Consider the following 18,797-nt stretch of genomic DNA (forward strand, 5'->3'; position numbering starts at 1 on the left):
AAGGGAGGATGAATGAAGAACAAGAACAGAAAACGTGTGCTGAGAGAACTCCACGAAAGGAATGAGCAATTGTTTACAGTGAGAGTGACCGCCTCTGTGGGGGTGACTCCACTCCCTGATGGCTCTTCCGACTAAATGATGTCCGGCAAGACTCATAAAAGTCTGTGGTCGCCCGTCCACGCTTCATGTCCCCCCCGCCAGACCATGAAATACCCCAATAGTCTGGATCTGAAGCGATAACACGCTCATTAATCTAAGTCCAATTCTCATTGTCGATACTAATTAGCAAAGTTTGACAGAAGTGCAGAGTTTTAAACTTGGCAGTCATCTGTCACACACACACACGTATATATATATATACTGCATATACTGAGTGTATTTTGGGGAGACCGCTTTACATTCCAGTGCAGGGGCCACAGGAGTTGAACATCGTCTTACAGGGCGCGTGAACTTTGTTTAAAGTATGTGGCGTGAAACACACAACTGCAACCCTGTTGCTGGTTCAGCTTCATCCCTTTCTACTGTTTTCTTTCGACACAGACTGACAACACTCTACAAGAGCAACACTGGGACATCCAGGCCACAAGGGGGCGTAGCAGGTGTACTTACACTGTACTTAAACCTACTGCAAAGTTTTATTTTTATACAGGTGGGGCAATAACTGACTGCAGATCTCCTGCCCCTTCCCTCACTCATGAACACAGTCCCAAGATCTTGGAACTTCCACCTGAGGGATGACCTCACACCCAACCTGAACAATTTTCCAACTGTTGAACAAACTCAACAAAGGTCTTGTTGAACCAAAAGAAGCACATGCGATGTTGAGGTCACCAAACCAAAAACCCTCCCCACGCTGCCGTACGTTAGTAAGTACATCTGTCAGTTGAATCCTCTTGGCTTTTGAGACGGCCCCGCACGTCAATCGCCCTGGGAGTGCAATGGTGGGATGATGTTTCCAGGTCATATCCTTCCAGTAGCAGAAGGTTTAGTCCTCTGGCAGATGTGCGTGCCTCCTGGAGTATCAGATCCCATGTGATGCTCACTTAAGGCTTCTCCGCCTGGTCAGCCTTCGCATGAAATTTGCTGCTGTCGCTGAACGCATCAACAAACAAGCTTGCTGCGCCAACATTTCCCACGCTATCCCATGTGGCACGCACTCTTCTTCTCCTGCACGTGCCGCTCTTCCTCCCCTTCGAGGAGCGGCGTGAAGGTCTTGAGACATCAGAGCAGGATGTGAAAGGACAAACGCTGCTCATGAATAAAGCATGGACATCAAAAATCAGAGCGATGACGGGAGGGAAACCTAACGTTGCGTTTGAGTCTCTGGATGACGGACCGGATGGCCTGAGGTAACTTGTGTGGCCGCCATGTTTGCGTGCAAACTCCCACTTAACGTGGCTGTTCAAAGCAGTGTAAGCGCAAGGAGGCAGGCCCGGGTGTGTACGTGAATCTGTGACTCTGTGTGTGCGCTGCATGCTCATATTTTATTGAGGATTGCTCCTGAGAGAGCGGCTAAAGCTGGCGCTGTGTGTGCCGACAGGGAGATGTGTGTTTTGGCTGAAGGGAACTGTAGCAATCACACACAGATAAAAACATCACAATACAAGGAGCAAGGATACCGCGGCGCGGGAAGTGAAGGGTGGAAAGGACGAGGCAGACGACGGGGGCTCACAGACGAAGTGCCACTCAGTGCAGAGGGATGTGTGTGAATGGGCTTTTGCCGCGCTGTGGCTTTTTGTGCTCGCAGGTGTAGACGTGTACACAAAAATAGCTTTTAAAGGAATGCATCTGGCTGCTGGGCAGTGACTCGACAAATTTGACACTTTTCCTGCATGACCCTGGTTTTGGCTTATTATTGCTGGGACCGAGGGGTCGGGGGGGCTACACCCTGGTCAGGGTGTAGTTGGTGAGCTTGGCTCCAAAGCTTTGGGATGCAATATAACATTTCTGGGCCTTAACTCATTTGCACAGCATTTGACCCAAATAAATGTGATGACTGAAAACTATTGAGACTGTGACTCTGCTGATAACGGAGCAGCTCCACTTGACAGCAAGGGACATTTTGATGATCATCATATTGACTCCAGACTTTACTGACTGATTTGGTTCTACTCAGCCCAAAGATGAAATGGTTTTCTGGAGGGTAAAACAAACAGGTGATGTCAGAAAACCCACATTGCTGGACTCAAAATCTCACCCTTCATTTAAATTCTATCCACCTTTGAGAATGTCAGGCATTTTCACGAGTCAATTCATGCCATACTCAAGGCCATCGGGCCAATTCCAGCTATGTCATTCTGTTATGGCCCAGACGGTTGACTCCAAACTAAATTTGATGCACATTTACCTGTGGACTGAGAAGTGATGAAAAAAGTGATGAACTCTCCCAACAATGGCACAATAACTTGCAAACACAGAAAAACTGTCATAGAGGGGAGGAATTTTGATCAGATATTATACACAGATATATGGTTTATTTTAACAAGGGTGTTCGGCTTGGTCGAAGTAAATTCATTTCGGGCGTAAACACAGTGATACATTTCTTCAAATTAGCCTCCGCTATTTGAAACAGGATCGTCTTCTTTGTCTTCAAGAAAAATGTTGATTTAAAAAGTTTATTCATTTTGCAAGAATATCTTTTATTTTGAAAAGTTGAACCCTGGAATTACTTCACGCATTACGCATTTTGTTAAGTTAGCGCCTGACAGAGAAGTGCTCAACTTTTATACATCTTCAGGTTTCATGATTTAATAATACAGAATAGAAAGCGCTTTGTTTTGTTTTGTCTTAATTTCAGCTTAGATGCTGTGCTTGGTTTGCTAACAAATAAGAAATTTCGGCTCCTTCTCCAAGTTTTATGGTTTTTTTTTCACTCATATGTTTGGCTCACATTAATGGCAACGTGGCAACAATTGCCATTTGGACACACGTGGACGTCTCAGACTCCATCACATACTTCAGTGAAGCGATCATGTCATAGAGTCATGGATGACAGCAATGCCTGCGATCAGCTTCACTTCCAGTGTTCGCTTTCTGGGTGAAGTTTCTCTCTCTGCATCCACAAGCTCTATGCTGTGATTGGTCGTTGCAGCACAACACTCTCATTTAGAAACGTGTAACTGCGTAACTCAGGGTCTCAGCTTTTGTCACATACTGTAGATAGACATGCTCACACAGTCTATAAACTTTTCAATGTACCTTTACTGTGACACAAGCAGCAGGATCAAAACATCCTCACTTCATTGGAAAGACGACGACAGAGACAAGTTAACCATCAGCGTTTGTAGCTCAGAGTTGCAGGTGCTGCATGTATGAGCTCAGCTAACGGTTGCACATGAAGACAATGAATTACCCACTTCCAAGGTGGTTCACACCACCACCACTGTCCTTCTGTCACCGTGACTTCTGCCCGTCCCACCTCCATTCAGCCTTTGTTTGCCCACCTCCTCTATTCAGCCGCTCACTTAGAGAAGGCAGGAATATGAATTAATGAGATAAGATCAGCTCCTCAGCGCGCTAATTGCTGACACCTCTCGATTTCAAGCTTGATTCCACGCAGGCGCTCAGACCACCACTGAAAGGAGGAGACATTCGTCTCCGTCAGCAGCATAAAGACCGGCAGGTCGTCGGGGTCGCCTGGCAGCTCCTGACTTTGCGTGTGTGGATGCAAGTGCACACACGTGTCCTTGTCATAATGTGCCAAGCTCAGAGTACACGACTTGGGACCTGGATGGTGAACAGGTCATGGAGTTCAATGAGAAAAGATCTGCTCAGACAGGCGAAGTACCCGAGTATTAAACATGCAACAGACATTTTCAGCGGGTGTGAAAGATCAGGTGAGAGTGAAACTGAAATCGTTTGGCGAGTTGAGGCTGTTTATTCAAAAAATATATTCTTTATTTAGTACAAGTAACATCCGACTTATGACCTGCTCGACTTCCGTCCACCCGTACTTATGACCTTATGTCTGGCACCGCAGCATGCAGCAACCCGGCAACGTGTACAACAGTTACGGCAGCACAGAATCAGAATCAGAATCAGAAAACTATATCAATCCCAAGGGAAATTATGTTAGTAACATGTTCTGTACACAATAAAATATATCACAATAAAATGAGAAATAAATAATATTATTATGTGCAAAAAGTAATACCAAAGATCTTAGAAACAATGTGCAAGAAAAAGCAGATTCAAAGTGAAAAACGTGCCAGAGTCCTTCATTGTAATTTTTTCAGGGATGAATTGTACAGTTTTATTCGCCACAGGGAGAAAGGACCTCCTTTGAGATGGGTAGTCTCCGTCTGTTGGTCCATGTGCTACTCTATTGGACCAGGAGCGGATGGAGGTATCCCAGCATCTCACTCTCACACAGCCATCTATCACTACAGTCGTACCTATAACCCTCGCGTCGGTTATTTAAAGTGGCATTCGACTTACATCCAACCTGACTTACGACCTGTTGGTCGGAACCGATCCCAGTCGTAAGTCAGTTGCTACTTGTATATCTCTGGGTGTTGAAGAGAGGAGACCACAGGTGACAACCAAGAAACAAAATTCCAGGAAGTGACTCGCCAGCCATCAGCAATCATCGTGAATTTCAGCTAAGATTTCAAAACATTGGTGAGTGTACTGATGTTTGTTTGGAGTCACTGAAGCTGGTTTCGCCAAAGTCATGGGCACTTCTTGGTCAGACAATGAGCCCAGCTTGCTGCACTTCTTTAGAATCATCTAGAGTGATGAATAACTTCCCCATTAATCATCAATAATCACCGCCGGCACTGGAGACAATCGAGGCATCTGGTGCAGCGGGGTGACCAATCAGAGGTGGCGTTACTGGAGTGAGCTGGGGCTCAACTGTTGTTATTCTCACTAGATAGTGTGACCTTGGTACTGTAGTGTGTGTGGGGAGAGATGGTGGCTGTGCTTCTCCGGAGGGCTCCGGAGGCACAGATGAATTTAGGAGATGATGTGAATGGATGAGGCATGAATGGAGGTCCCACCATGTGGAGGAGACAAGTCATTATTCAAGTCCCGGAAAATGTGTGTGTCTGCGTGTGCTTGTGTCAGGACGATGGCAGCCAGTCCATAGATGCCAGATGTCTTGTGAATCCAACAGGAACACACACGCACACCCCGCCTGATGTGTTTGTTCACACAGCGTTTTGAAATGTCGCTGCTTGGTTTGCAGCATGTTCACAGCCGAACTGTTGGCAGCGCGATGATACAAGATATTTTTATTTACAACACATGTATTCCCATGACAGAAAATCACTCCTCCGTACACGCGTCCGTATTCAGCAGTGGTGTGACATCCTGTTTGCAAACTAGAAAAATGTGGTGAGCAGATGCACAGAGTTACGCGAACTTGTAAGTCAGGAACCTGGCGCAACGACAGAGGGAAACCCTTAACCTCGAGGTCCCAACTGACTTGACCGATTGATAAATAACCGCTCCAGAGCCCATTATTCAAAGAGATTGACATCATTTTGTGCTCAAGGCCCGTCAGCTGTGGTGGACGACATCATGGTTGATGCTGTACATGTTCATCAGCATGGACGTCTTCTGTCTGGGCCCCAGCAGCAATCATGTGGAAGACCCTCGACAGCACAGATGGCGCTCTCCAAGGCCTTGTGTCTCTTTATCTGGTCAACAAGTCGTGCCAAAGTAAACCCTGCTCGACCTTCATGCCTTAATGAACCTCTGCTGCGGCTCATTAGCGAAATGACCAGGGGCATTCAACTGTCCTCGCACGGATCCGAACCATACAAAGAGGCACTTACACGACAGGTGTCCAGGAACAGTGGAAACAGAGAAGGTGATCACCGCCGCCAATGAACTTCTACACTTGTACACTTGTACACTTGTGCCAGTAATACTGGAGAAGTCCACCAGAGGGAGCACTCACATTTTTACTTATTTTTTGTAAATATTCGAACACAAGGAAACATGTAGATATTTAATGGAAAAGCATGGCGTATTCAAGTTTGGAAAACAGCAACACTAAGCAACAGCTCGACTCTTGCGATTGTCTGCAATGTTGGGGAGACTCGATGTAAAGTGTAGTATGTAGATCAGGAAAATACAAGCAGTTTACAGACGAGTGTGAAGTCACTTGTGAAGTCCCTCCTTGTTTTTTTATGATTATTATTGCTGCGGGCAAAAATGCCTGATTTTGCAATTTAGCTTGGAAAATTGATTTAAACAATATATTTGCAACAAGCAACAAGTATTTATGTGTAAAAAAAAACACACACAAAATAAATAAATGTACATGTTAAATTTTACAATTTTAAATGAATGCACATGTTAAATTTTGTACAATTTTTTTAACATGTACATTTATATTTAAATGTATTTAAAATATAAGTCCATCATTTTTATTCCAACGTTCCGTGAGCAGTTTCCAGGCTCACAGCCTGTAGTGGGTTGTTCTGTTTCAGAGCTCCACACAAGGATGGAGACTGACAGACATGCGGCTGCGTGGAGTCTGGGAGGTAAAGTGTGTTTTGGTGTGACCAGACTGTTCAGCAGCTCATCAATACACAGAAATAAAACAGTACCCGGTGATATGCTACACAAGGCCGGAATGTTGAGCATCAGAAATAGCTTGAGAAGAGAGATGGATCGCGAGGTCAGCCATGTTTCCTTATGTCCAACCCCACTAATGTTCAGGTGACAGCACATTGCACTAGTGACTTCCGCTCTTTAGTTCCATTTATTATGCATTTAAATAAATGGACTTTGGACACTGATGAATCGATGTGGTGTCGTTCATGTGATGTGTTTCGCATCATTGGTGACCTCATCCCAACAAGATGGGAGTGAATATGAAGGGAAGTAGGGAAGGAGACTGAAGAGATTGGTGGAATTTCCAGGAAATTCAGAGTGAAAGGACAAAATTGCAGCGCCTCGCAGATAATTGGCTGAAATTGCGTTGTTAGTTGCGCAACATCGCAGTTTCCTGAGTGGACTGGGGAATATACCCTCATTCACACCTGAGAAGCAGAGTGTACACCCCACATATAACCTGTTCTAATGTGCTTTTTTTATTACAAAGGAAACAACGTCAGCTCATTCACATGTTGTTAAGGCTCAATACGACCCTTCACTTCCCACAAACATCGATGCGGCAGGAGGAGCATGAATAACCGCAGCAGCAAAGTCAGAGGTGTCTGTATCAATACTCCCAGCTGATCAATAATTGACCTCTTCACTCCGTCTCTTGACTCATTTGACCCCACTTGACCTCGTGTCTCCGCTTGGATTTTCTTGAGACTAATAAAGACCCGCTCTGCATACTTGAGAGGGCGAATCGACTGAGAAGCTTTGAGATACTGGAGATACTGTACATCAAAACGTGGTCAGGGAACGATATTTCCACAAAGCGCCAGACTTTACACTGAGACTGCACGCAGCCATCATACCAATTAAGTTACAATTGAATGTTTTCATTATTATTATTATTATTATTATTATTAGTTATAAAGACGATTATGATAACAGGTAAAAATAGTGTAACTAAGGAATAAAAAAAAATTTGCTGTATAGTTTATTGAACAACCTTAAAACATTTATGAATCAATATAATAAAGAATTTTTTCCTAAAAGAAAAACTCCATATAAATATGGGATTTAGTAATAATTTAATGAACATAAACTAATTAAATCATGAGAAAAAAAATGCTATATTGTGGTAGGACAATAGTAAATCATTACAAATGTCAACATGTTAACAGTCTTTTTTGCGTGCATTTAATTTTTTTTTTCTTTTCTTTTCATTGCTCTGGAGGAATTACAGCTTTATCCCGTCACACCATTACTTTCAACCCTCTGACTTTGGCTGTTCCTATCCAATATACAGTATTTCATTGCTCATGACAAATACTGACCTTTTCTCAGCTTTACTTTCCACAACCCTTCCTTGCCAAAAAACAATAAATTCACTTGTGAAATATTTTCCCTTACAACCCTTTGAAATTTCTTCTCAAAAATCAATACATACTTAGACATTTTAATTGAGTAAACTACAGTGAGTTTACTAAAACTTTAACTTTGCTCATACATTTTCAGTGGATAGTTGAGTAGTTCTCCCAGCATAGCGCCACATTGTCACGTGACCCCATGGGAGCACTTATCACCCACCAGTGTTGGTACAGTAGGTGGGGAAGGACCCACCGTGTGCTCTTCAATAGCTGGTATATTTACTGTCATGTGTTGACAGTTTTGGACCGTTGCTGGTTGATTTTTCATTCTCACCTGGCGACACTCAATCCTCCCCAGCTGGCGAGAGAGAGGGGGTGATTTGGATCTCACTCCAAATCCATTCAAATGAGGCGTAGCGGCCGACTCGGACACCTTTGAAAGAGGCCTCTGGAGGAGACTGAGTGAAACTGACTCCTCACACATATGGAACCTTAAAGTGATATGGATCTGTATTCCCAGTAGAAAGAGCAGTGTCAGTGTCGCGTCTCAAGTTCCTTCGGTTCCCTAAAACTCACCAGAGCACCTGGTTGGAGCAGCTGAGCCAAACTCATCCATAATGAATCGGCCCGATCAATGCTGGAATCAATTAACGGTGCTGTTGGAACAGAGGATCGGAGGCAGCCCCAGATGTTAAATACGCCCCAGAGAGCCATCAGCACAAGTGTTTTCCATGGGTCCAGAAACACATGGTGACGGTGGGCGCCGCTGGCGGGGGGTGTGGGCGGCCGAATTATTTCGGTTTGTTGCCAAGAAACATTTTGCTGTAAATTATGTGAGAAAATTTGAGTAACTATCCTCCAACACACCAGAAGTCCTCAGCATCCACACACATTTGTTGGTAACATCATGTTAGTGACAACGCACACTCACTGTCTTGGAAGAGAGCTTTGTCGCCCTCTACAGGTGAGTGAAGATACTTCGAGAGTATCAGGTGAATCTGGACACATCAGTATGAAACACACACACCACACACATACACACCTCTCATCGCATGCTGGACCATCTGGAGCCTTCTCTGGTCTCTTTGTGGATCCTTCTGTTCTCCCTCTCCCCACTCTGTGTTTCATCCTCTGTCATCTTCTGTTTCCTCCCCTTCCCTCCATTGGCCATCATCCGAGGAGTAGATTTCCTCCACAGTCTCAGGTGAGAGCTCCTTCTGTGGGTTTGGCAGTTGCCTCCCATCTCATCCTTCCTCCTCTTTATAAAGTTTTTTTTTGTTGTTGTTGTCTCTGTGGAAACATGTTAATTGCTTCTGGACAGCGATCAGTGTTCGCCATGGCAGATGCTCTTTCAGAGTGTGGAATGTGGGTCGCACCGAGGAGGACGCACATAATTACCCCACATCAATCCACACTTTCTACTGGCTCGGAACGACCGGTGGAGTAAAGCAAAGAGTTGAGGATTGGCTTCATAAATTATCAGCAGTGAGACATGGTTTACACTCAATGTACAAATACACAATTGAGATGTGAGAGAAGCACTGGAGCAGGAGGAGGAGAGGCCACCTACACTGCAGTATGTCCAATTCCAACTGGACTAAAGGCGGCCCAGGTGAGCTTGGACTCAACTGGGATGTTGACATCAAATGCATTTCTATATGAATGGACGCTTGCAGTTCTGTCGCCACCAACGTGCTCAAAAGAGATTTGAACAGACAAGCCAAACATGAGTCAGACATTGAAACTGATGTGTCATTACTTGGATCAATAAAGGCTTCACTTCCAAAGAATTCAAATTGTCTCATTTGTGCTTAAATAAATTGCTTGGTTAATAAAAGCAAAACAAGTTTCATCACAGTATGATGTTTTTGTTGCATTTCAAAGCAGAGGTTAGTGACATCACACAGACTCCTGAGTGGTGAGACGCTGAATTGAGATGCTCTCTTGACGTTATCAAGCTTGTCCTCTTTCCTGTTGTGTTCAACACAAAACTCTGTTCGATTCTTTCAAGCTGGGCACATTTTTCTTGAAGAGTTCGGCAGAATCATCATATTTACTGAGGACACTAGTTCCGATGAAGAAGGATTCATGGATTCTGGGTTCCAGGATGAGTTTTTGAAAGGCTTCCTGACTTGTGATGCTGCTTGTCATGGCTGAGAACTGTCTCTGTGAAATCTTTTCCACTATAGACCACATGGCTCCTCTTTAAAGATCCAGCAGTTAAAAGATTAAATGTGTATATTGACCAATTGAATTGAAATATTCATTCAAGTCCCTGAAATCTCTGTGATCTTTTACATATAGGAAGATATTTATTATTCATTTTACCTTTTTTCTTTTCTTTCAGTATGGTTGATCAGAGTTGTCGTGGAGAAACACCCATAAACAGGAAATAAAAATTACATTAAACAATTTGGACATCAAGTCTTTAAGGGAAATAACAAATATTGAAAACAATATATTGTCACAATAAAAATGGAAAAACAAATAAACAGAATAATTCCAGTGAATCTAAAATGAAATACATAAACATCTTACAAACCGTGGAGCATTTCTTCATGGCACTGATCCCATGTGGACCGGATAATAACACAGGGCCGTATGTGGGTCCCGGCTCACGCTTTGCCAATCCACTGGAGAAGATGTGACACAGGGTGATATGATAATAAGTCACCTTGTCTCTGCCAAATCTCCTCCGAGTGACCGGAGTCGTCATTGAGATCCCAGTACCTGAAGGTCTCCTGCATCTGTGGAGTCCAATCTTGCGCTGCCAGTCAGTCTCCATCGGTTCAGACATAAGTGTCGCTCTCCTGTCTTGAGTCGTCTGGTGTCACTTCTCATGACAACATAGTCTGCCGTTCTCTTCCTTCAATCGAAGTTACACAAACTTCACAGTAGGCCGTGACGTCCGTCCTGAGTGAATCATGCTCGAAAACTGAGGGACCACTGCACCTGGAGAGTATTGTTGTCGCTAAAAGAATTCAGAGGAACTGGACGAACCAGTGGTATTTTCCATTGTATCGAGAAAGTCAAGGTAGCTAAACCGGCCGGCCGCAGCTAACCCACAACATGGCATATTTACACCAGTAAATAATCCAGATAAAACACACTCAGAAGTTCCATAATGTACTGCAACAGTTCCTACCAATAATTTCAGGAACAGCCCCCCAGTAAATCCTGTGTGGCAAGTTGGATATTTTTGGGTGTGACAGAAACTGGGATTGCATAATGACATTGTTATTACATGCTTCCCATTTGATGATGCAAAGAGATTAAAAGTCTACCTGAGGTTTTACTGCCAGTACATCAGGCGGTTTATTATTGACTCTCCATTGGAGTCTAACACTTGAATGACATGAGCAGCCCCGAGCAGCGTCACCACTTGGGTGGGGAGTCAAACAGCTCCCTCTAGCGGTTGCTCAGTTAAACCTACATGGCTGTTTTTGTCTCTCACTGCTGATAAACAGATCATCACAGATCCTCTTCAAACAGCCGGCTCGACCCAGTCACATCCCAAACTTGACAGAAACATTAGACTGGAAACCCGTCTGCTCACACACAACTGTCTCCAGAGAAGATGGTACTTCACAGCACCAGGATGTTTGAGCAGCGGTGAGCAAACACCTTGGTACCAGTTTGGGGCGAGTCACAGGCGCAACATGTTGTCAATATTGAACTCAAGTTTCTAAGCTTATGTAAATAGAGTAGATTTCTCGGCTGAAATCCAACAACTCAGCTGTTGTTGCTCGATCAGATGGCACCAACATCAATCATGTGACCACTTGGGAAGACGCATCCTCGTGATAGATACATGAATTGTTCTGTATCCAAAGAAAAAAAGCCAACTAAGTGCATCGTGTCGAAGACAAAAACATGAGCCCGGAGGAACACACCAGGATTTGCACACATTTCGGTGGGAAAGACGTTTAATATTCCAATAATAAACTTCTTCCAGTGTGTGAACATCTTTAACCCCAAAATATACAAACGTAAATCATCTCCTTATAATACTTTTTTTTTTCCAGAAATATGTCTGCAGCATCAAAGAAACTTATCTCAAACACTTTAACTTCAAGAGTCATGAGGCCATTTGAAAATGACTGGGCAGGAAGGAGCCATTCTGCCGCCCAGTGCTGTCATACGCTTTGATGACTCATTGTACAATTTTCTCAGATAGTTATTTATTATCACAATCTTTGTTTATATAATGTAGGTATTTATTATATTGTGTCATTTGATCTTACACAATGTTTTTTCTCGCTTTGTGTTTTTACGTACGGTGATTCTTCCAGAAGGTCTTTTGGGTATTGGTTGTCAATGGTTGCTGCCACTTCCTCACAGTGGGACAAATAAAGGACGTCTAATCTAAATGATGGACAGTTTTGGCACAGAGGCAGAAAACTTTGCGTTAAAAAAAAGCGCAGAGTTTGAAGAAGTGAGTCTTGAAATGTTAAAACAAAAATAAAACGGGGAGGGGAAACTTTGTACACCTCAGCGAACCGTCAGCTTGAGTTGAGTCTCAAGTTGTTTCCATGCATTGTTTCAAACATTTTAATACATATCTTGCTCACAAGCCTCAAGCTTCATTGCAGTGTTTCTTTGGCACAATGAAACTATTAAAATACAATCTCTCCTTTTTATCTATATGTTTTTTTTGTTGTCGTTTTCAATCCATCAAACAAGACTTTTTCCCCACAGTATCGCTCGACAGTCAGGCCGGAATATAACCCCTTTTGAACAGTCACACGCCTCAGATCCGCTGCTCTTTGTCTCGCACCACATACAGTGAAACTCAAGAGCCCAGGCCTTTGTGCCTCCGAGTGTCTTTGAGTGTAAATGACAGTCTGTGCATTCGTAAGCCTTTAGCACAACTGAAACTGATTTCCACTTTCACTCTATTAGATAAACATCGACTTAGAACGGCATGTATCCACAATCACAGCGACGCCAATGACATGTTAAACCGTGAGACAATCTTGTCCATCCAGTTCCATCATCAGCAGGCTGTTGTCACCTGCTCCTGGTTGGATGACGAAATGCTCCAGTCTGACACCTTTTTTCTTTCCGCCGACATGCTCAGTTGCACAAGAGAAGATTGTTACATTGTTATTTACTATCAGGTATAACAACTGGTTTCCCAGATCACACTCTTTCTCACGTGAGCGAGGCAGTTAAATACATTTCTATTTACTGAGAAGTTCACCATTTGTTATGGTTAGAACAAACAAGGCAGTTGAGAACCATCGTAGGGTCAGACAGCAACCTTGTGTGTAAGTAACTTGGCACCCTGTGCTGTGTTTATTACCTTTCATTTTTACCAAAAAAAAAATGACGACATTCCATCATAATTATGGCAGAAACGAGGGAGGCAAGATTTAGTGTGGAAACAGAAGAAACAAGTGAAACACACCAGGAAGTGGTTTGTGTTTGCACAGCAGACTTGGGTCTGCACGCGCAGGGAACACTGCTTCAGGTGATACTCTGGGAACAGTTCATGACAGTGAGACGATGTCAATAAGAGGAGTCGATGTCAATAAGAGGAGTCGGACTTGTGCTCTAGACGAAGACCCAGCGACCTGTGCTTCAGAAACGCTGCTATTGAGGACGATCGTTTGACCTTAGTCGTACCTCCAATGGTCAGCGGTCTCTCTCCCGAGGCGGTGGACAAGTAGTGGCGTCGGCGGCGACGGGGCCTCTGCTGGCGTGGTTCGATTCCCGGCACAGCTCTGGCCGCCCCTTCAGCGTCTTTGCCAAAGCGCGCTGGCGCTCCCAACAGCTGACAGACATCCGCTGGGGACGCCTTGTTGAGGTACTGCCAGGCTCGCTTCCCCGCCGTGTCCCGCAGCTTCACATCGGCGTCAAACTTCTTCACGAGCAGCCGAAGCATGTTTTTGTTGTTGTGGATGGCGGCGATGTGGAGAGGCGTGTGGCCGCACGTCGACCTGGCGTTGACGTCCAGAGTCAGACCTGCCTTTTCAACACCGTACCTGTGAGCAGAGCGACAGACAGGGTTAATACAAGTCCGCTGCTATTTAACCACACAGTTTCAAAGGTGTCAGCAGCACGCCTCACCTTAAAAAGACAGACTTTCCTGTTCCTTTGAGTCACATTTGTTTGTCTTTGTTTTCACGCACACTCATGTCGCACACTGTTCCTGAAGCAAACTGCCACTTCATTGTGTTTCAGTCCCTCTCTACCGCTTCTTACCGTCATGTCAGGGCAACAGGGGGCACAGCTCAGACATGCTACAGGTGGAGTGTCACACCAGGGTTTTGGACTCAACAGGAAGCTGGACAGCCTCAAGCAAAGGCAAACAAGCACGGGAGAACACGAACACTGAAAGTGAACAGGAGTCGCATGGTGGAAGAGTTGTGAGGCCGCAGATCTGACCACTTCTCCACACCGGATACGAACCATCAAGAAAGTCAAGCCTTGCCAATGACGTCATCATGATCAACACAGATCAATAAACCTCTGGAGACTGCTGAACACTGAATACTAAGGAATAATAATAGTTGAGATCTAGTTATCAACCAGAGTCTACAAAAGGGTGGTCAGGCCAGCAATGTTGTATGGTTAGAAAACATTGGAAGCCAGTACGTTGGTAGGAAGATGTTGAGGTTGGAACTGTCAGGCAGAAGGTGGAGAGGAAGGTCAAAGAGGAGATTTATGTACATGGTGAAGGAGGACATGAGGTTTGTAGGTTTGAGAGAAGAGGAAGCAGAGGACAGGGTGAGATGGAGGAGGATGATCTGCTGTTGCTCCTGAAGGGAGAAGCCGAAAGGAAAAGAAGAAGAAAAGATCTAGTTATCAACCTCACAATGCACCGACTTTGCTCCCACAGAAATGATGTTCTGGATAGTTTTGGCCTGAGGAACATCATGCCACCTCCAGAGCCTGGAGAGGCAGCAATGACTCGTTCATCAGCCGGTGAATCTGCTCAGTGACTCACGCACACGCTGCACGTGGACAGTGATGTTTCATGTGCAGCTCATCTGCAGCAGCAGCAGCTCCAGATGATTCCCAAAACTTCACCAGAGTGGAAGTTATCAATCGTAGGAAGTGAGACTTCCTGTTTGTCCAAGCAGGAGATGCGAGAATGGACTGAAGCTCTCTTCCTGCGACTGCTGTTTCTGACTAACAACGGATTCAACCTCAACTTCTCCAACCATTCAAATGTGTTTTCTTTTTAACCATTCCAGAATTAGAGGCTCAGTCGACTCCTGAACAGCATGAAAATGTAGCTCTTCACTTTGACTAGACCCTACCCTGCAGAACTTAAATGTCAAGGTAGATAACAACGGCTGCAGATGTAGCGGAAAAAGACCATCTTCATCATCAGCATCATCATCATCACTATTGCAGTAGGCTCTTGTTCTACATTGGGGAGAGGCAGGAGACATACTGACACTCTCCAATCAATCAACTAACTTCAAACTGAGGGAGGAAACCAGAGCTCCAGGGCCATGCATGCGCAGACAGCACAACAGAGGAGGGCAATTAAATTTCCTAAAGGGCCACATTAGAAACTGTAACTGTTGTGAGGGGCCAACATCAAAAGAAAGACAGTGATGCCTACAAAACATGACGGAAAAATATCCAAACTATATACTTAAGTAAGAAGGACAAAATGAACCTAAGAAGATGATATTAAGAAGTGCCATGAAACCTATTAAAATATTTCATTTTATATGCATTTTAAATTGAATATAAATCAACATAACTATCACTTTCAATATTCCTTCAATGTATTTTGAGGAACAAGCAAAACACATAAAAATGGCCAATGCGGGCCGCACTTTGGCCAGGGCTGCAGCACAAGAATTGGTTAATCCAAAGTTGCCTCAAGCAGGAAGCTGTGAGTCATTCCACAAATGATTAGGTGGCGTGGTTGTGTGTATTGTAAAGCTACACAAAACACTGAGCAAGTATGCAAAAAGTTTTAATTTCAAATCACAGTTTTAAGTTCTTGGCTTACTGCCGAGGTATGTTGCTGCCCTTGATTGTGGATCGAATGTCAGCACCCGGACGTGCCCACACTTGTTCGCACTTCCCCCTGAAATATTCTCTCTGATCGCAGTGTGTAAGGACGCGCAAACATCTCACAGTCCCGGCAGAATGAGGATTTAAAGGCACAGTCAATAAAGTCTCAGGAGTAGAAGACATCAGAAGAGCAGGTTTCCTTACCAGAGCGTGTTGAGGACTCTGTGGTCGCCATGCTTGGCGATCCAGTGCAGCACGGTGAAGCCCGAGATGAAGTCCCGTCTGTTGAGGAGCGACGAATCCTCTCTGAACAAGGAGTAGATGTCTGGCCAGGCTCCTGCTGCCCCCTTCACCAGCCAGGCGTGCTCTCTGGCCTCCAGAGGAACCAGGGACTGTTGAGTCAGAGACAAGGAGGCCGTCAGGCAAGGATGACACTTGAGTGTTTGGGAGTCACTACCTGTTTGGTGGAGGAGGCGGCCGGGAGACTCCTCCTGCCTCCTTTCACGTCCAGCGCTTCATCCAAGTCAGCGAAACTTTGGCTGCGAGGCGGCGTGGAGCAGGACGACAGCGATGAGGACGACAGGTTGTATCGCAGGCTCAGCGACGAGGAGATCATGTGCAAGCGGTTCAGTCGAGCCGCTTCACTTCCTGCTGCCGCGGCCTCCTCCTCCGGCAGGAGTTGGTCCAGATTCGCGCCGAGGCTGCGGCACATTCGGTTACGCAGTCTGCTGCTGAGACGCTTGGCGGCAACGGGTCGCATTGGCGGCGAGGAGGTGGAGCCCTCGCTGGACTCACCGTCATCATAGAGGTCGCCTGCAGATTAAAGAGCGGAGTTCCACTGAATCTGACTGAACAATTCATGACATGGACTCCTGGGTGCAGAGTGTGTGGGCAAAAGCTGATAGTAGAAGTCGTAGCAATATGGAAGAATCACTGGAGGAACATTTTATAATCTTCATGTATAATAATTACATGAAATAATTTAATAAAAATTGCTTTGTCATTTAAAAAACATAGTTTCTCAATGCTGATCCTCATAAAAAAGCGCTAAGAATGTGCTGGTTATGTTGCACAGTAATACGGTGCGACGGTGTTTGCATCTCTCACCTGTGGAGCGGTGCCAGCCCAAGCCAGCAGCCAAGGAGTGCGGGTCCTTGTGGAGGTACTCAGTGGAATGGTGCAGGGGCGACACGCTGGGCTTGAACTCCTGTTTGTCATGGAGACGGTCTGCAGAGCGATGCCACGGTGCGCTGGCTTCAAGCTCAGCTGGGACGGCTGCAGGCCGGCGGTCAGGACTTTGAGCCCGTTGGAGGACTTCATGGACCAGGAGCCCCTGACTGTGGTGAGTTCCACCTGTTGACACCAGTGAGGAGATGAAGGCGGACGAACACAAGAGACGTTCATGTTTCATCCTGTCTGCAACTCCACCTGCAGGACACTAATCCCAAAATCCAGCTGATGCGTCACTTTTGGAACGGTGAGGAAAAACAGTAGCTTCTCTTTGTCTTGGTGGGTGTGAGGACTCATTTATGACCAAACTAAATGACACCGAAAGGTTCTTATTGACCTCATAGGTTTATATGGCAATTCCCACATGGTTCTACTGAGGGTCTCACCTGCTGCGGCCTGAAGGTCATCAAGGCTGCGGTTCCGACTCGGACCTTTAGGGGAGGCTGACATTGCACTGGTCGGCGACAACGATTTCGGAGATGGTGAGAAGAGGCTGCTGGAGGTGGATGGCAGTCCGGACCTCTGATCTGGGCTCCCGCCCCTCATGGGCTGCAGGTGTCCAGCAGCAAACTGTGAGTGGGGCAGTAACGCTGCAGCCCCGTCAGCCGGTCTCACTGCTGCTGCATAAGAGGGGAGGCTTGGTCTGGGGGTCACTTGTGCTGACCCAGTCTGGTCAGGTCCACCAGCCCTGGGAGGTTCGGCTGCCACATCTTGGATGTAAATTTTGGGAGGCAGTCTCTCAGCGGGGAGAGAATGAGCCACAGTGATGAGTCCAGGTAAGGAAGTGACCGGATCCACAGAGGCCCCCAGGACCACCTCTTCTTCCTCCTCCTCCTCCTCCTCCTCATCATCTTGAGAGACTGCAGTTTTGTAGCTCTGTCTGTGTCTCACTCTGCGCGGAGAAACTTTGAGGTGACCAGGGTCCTGACGGAGACTGACCTCAGGCTCAGTGACTCGCTCTTTGGTCTGTGATGCAGGTGCGACACCAGGTCCGAAGCCAACTTTCTTCTGGCCGGGTGGAGTGAGGAGGTCTGAGGTCTGAGGGCGAGTGGCAGCGGGGGTCAGACCTGCAGGTGCTGGTGGACTCCTGGTTCTGTGTTGCAGGTTGAAGTTAGTCTCCACATTGTTGTTGTTGGTCAGCATGATTCCCGCCACCGGGAGAACAGTTTTGTTGGCAGGTTGAGCCGACGGAGCGGGCGGTACCTCCACCCGCTGCTGCGGTTTAGTCCGACGCTTCCCCGGGTCCACCACACCTCCACCCTCCGAGGACACATGCTCCCGAAACTTCTTCCTCAGAACCACATAAGAGACCCCCTCCTCTTGCTTGACAGTGGCCACGGAGTTGACGAACTTTTTGAAGAGGTCTCGGTTCCGCTCCTTGTCTGCGTGGTCCCGCAAGAATCCGCGGAAGTGCAGCAGCAGGTCGGCATTTTTCACCGAACCTCCTTTGCTCTGGAGGAAGTGAAGCACCGCGTCCTGCGTCAAATCCGCGGCCATTCCAGAGGACCCCGGGCCGGTTTCGGTACCCAGCTTCGGTCTTGTCGGTTTCAAAGGTCGGTCCTCGGTTTAGACAGTAAGTTGGCGCCCCGCCCACCGCAGGTATTTAACCCCAAACTCACCTGCCGGTAGAGAAGCGCAATGCACTCTGAAGGGTTTCTGGCA

The 18,797-nt window shown here is 46.0% G+C and overlaps 1 protein-coding gene across 1 annotated transcript; it reads right to left on the bottom strand.

Moving 5' to 3' along the window:
- Nucleotides 1–11,844: 11,844 nt before the first annotated feature.
- On the bottom strand, nt 11,845–18,688 carry LOC128771238 (ankyrin repeat domain-containing protein SOWAHB-like). Its single transcript, XM_053886541.1, has 5 exons — nt 17,522–18,688; nt 17,013–17,258; nt 16,363–16,718; nt 16,110–16,297; nt 11,845–13,909 (listed from the first exon to the last, which is right to left on the bottom strand). Exons 1-5 carry the CDS (start codon nt 18,630–18,632, stop codon nt 13,453–13,455), a joined length of 2,358 nt encoding a protein of 785 aa, XP_053742516.1. The 5' UTR covers nt 18,633–18,688; the 3' UTR covers nt 11,845–13,452.
- Nucleotides 18,689–18,797: the final 109 nt, after the last annotated feature.

This window comes from Synchiropus splendidus, chromosome 1 (assembly GCF_027744825.2).
Source record: "Synchiropus splendidus isolate RoL2022-P1 chromosome 1, RoL_Sspl_1.0, whole genome shotgun sequence".
Taxonomy (NCBI): Eukaryota; Metazoa; Chordata; class Actinopteri; order Syngnathiformes; family Callionymidae; genus Synchiropus; species Synchiropus splendidus.

Excerpts from the sequence above, each read along its gene's own strand:
- LOC128771238 (XM_053886541.1), bottom strand. The coding sequence starts at position 18,632 with ATGGCCGCGGATTTGACGCAGGACGCGGTGCTTCACTTCCTCCAGAGC. Across the intron at positions 17,259-17,521 it reads TGACCTTCAGGCCGCAGCAG|GTGGAACTCACCACAGTCAG; the intron begins GTGAGACCCTCA and ends TGGTGTCAACAG. Across the intron at positions 16,298-16,362 it reads CCGCCTCCTCCACCAAACAG|TCCCTGGTTCCTCTGGAGGC; the intron begins GTAGTGACTCCC and ends CTGACTCAACAG.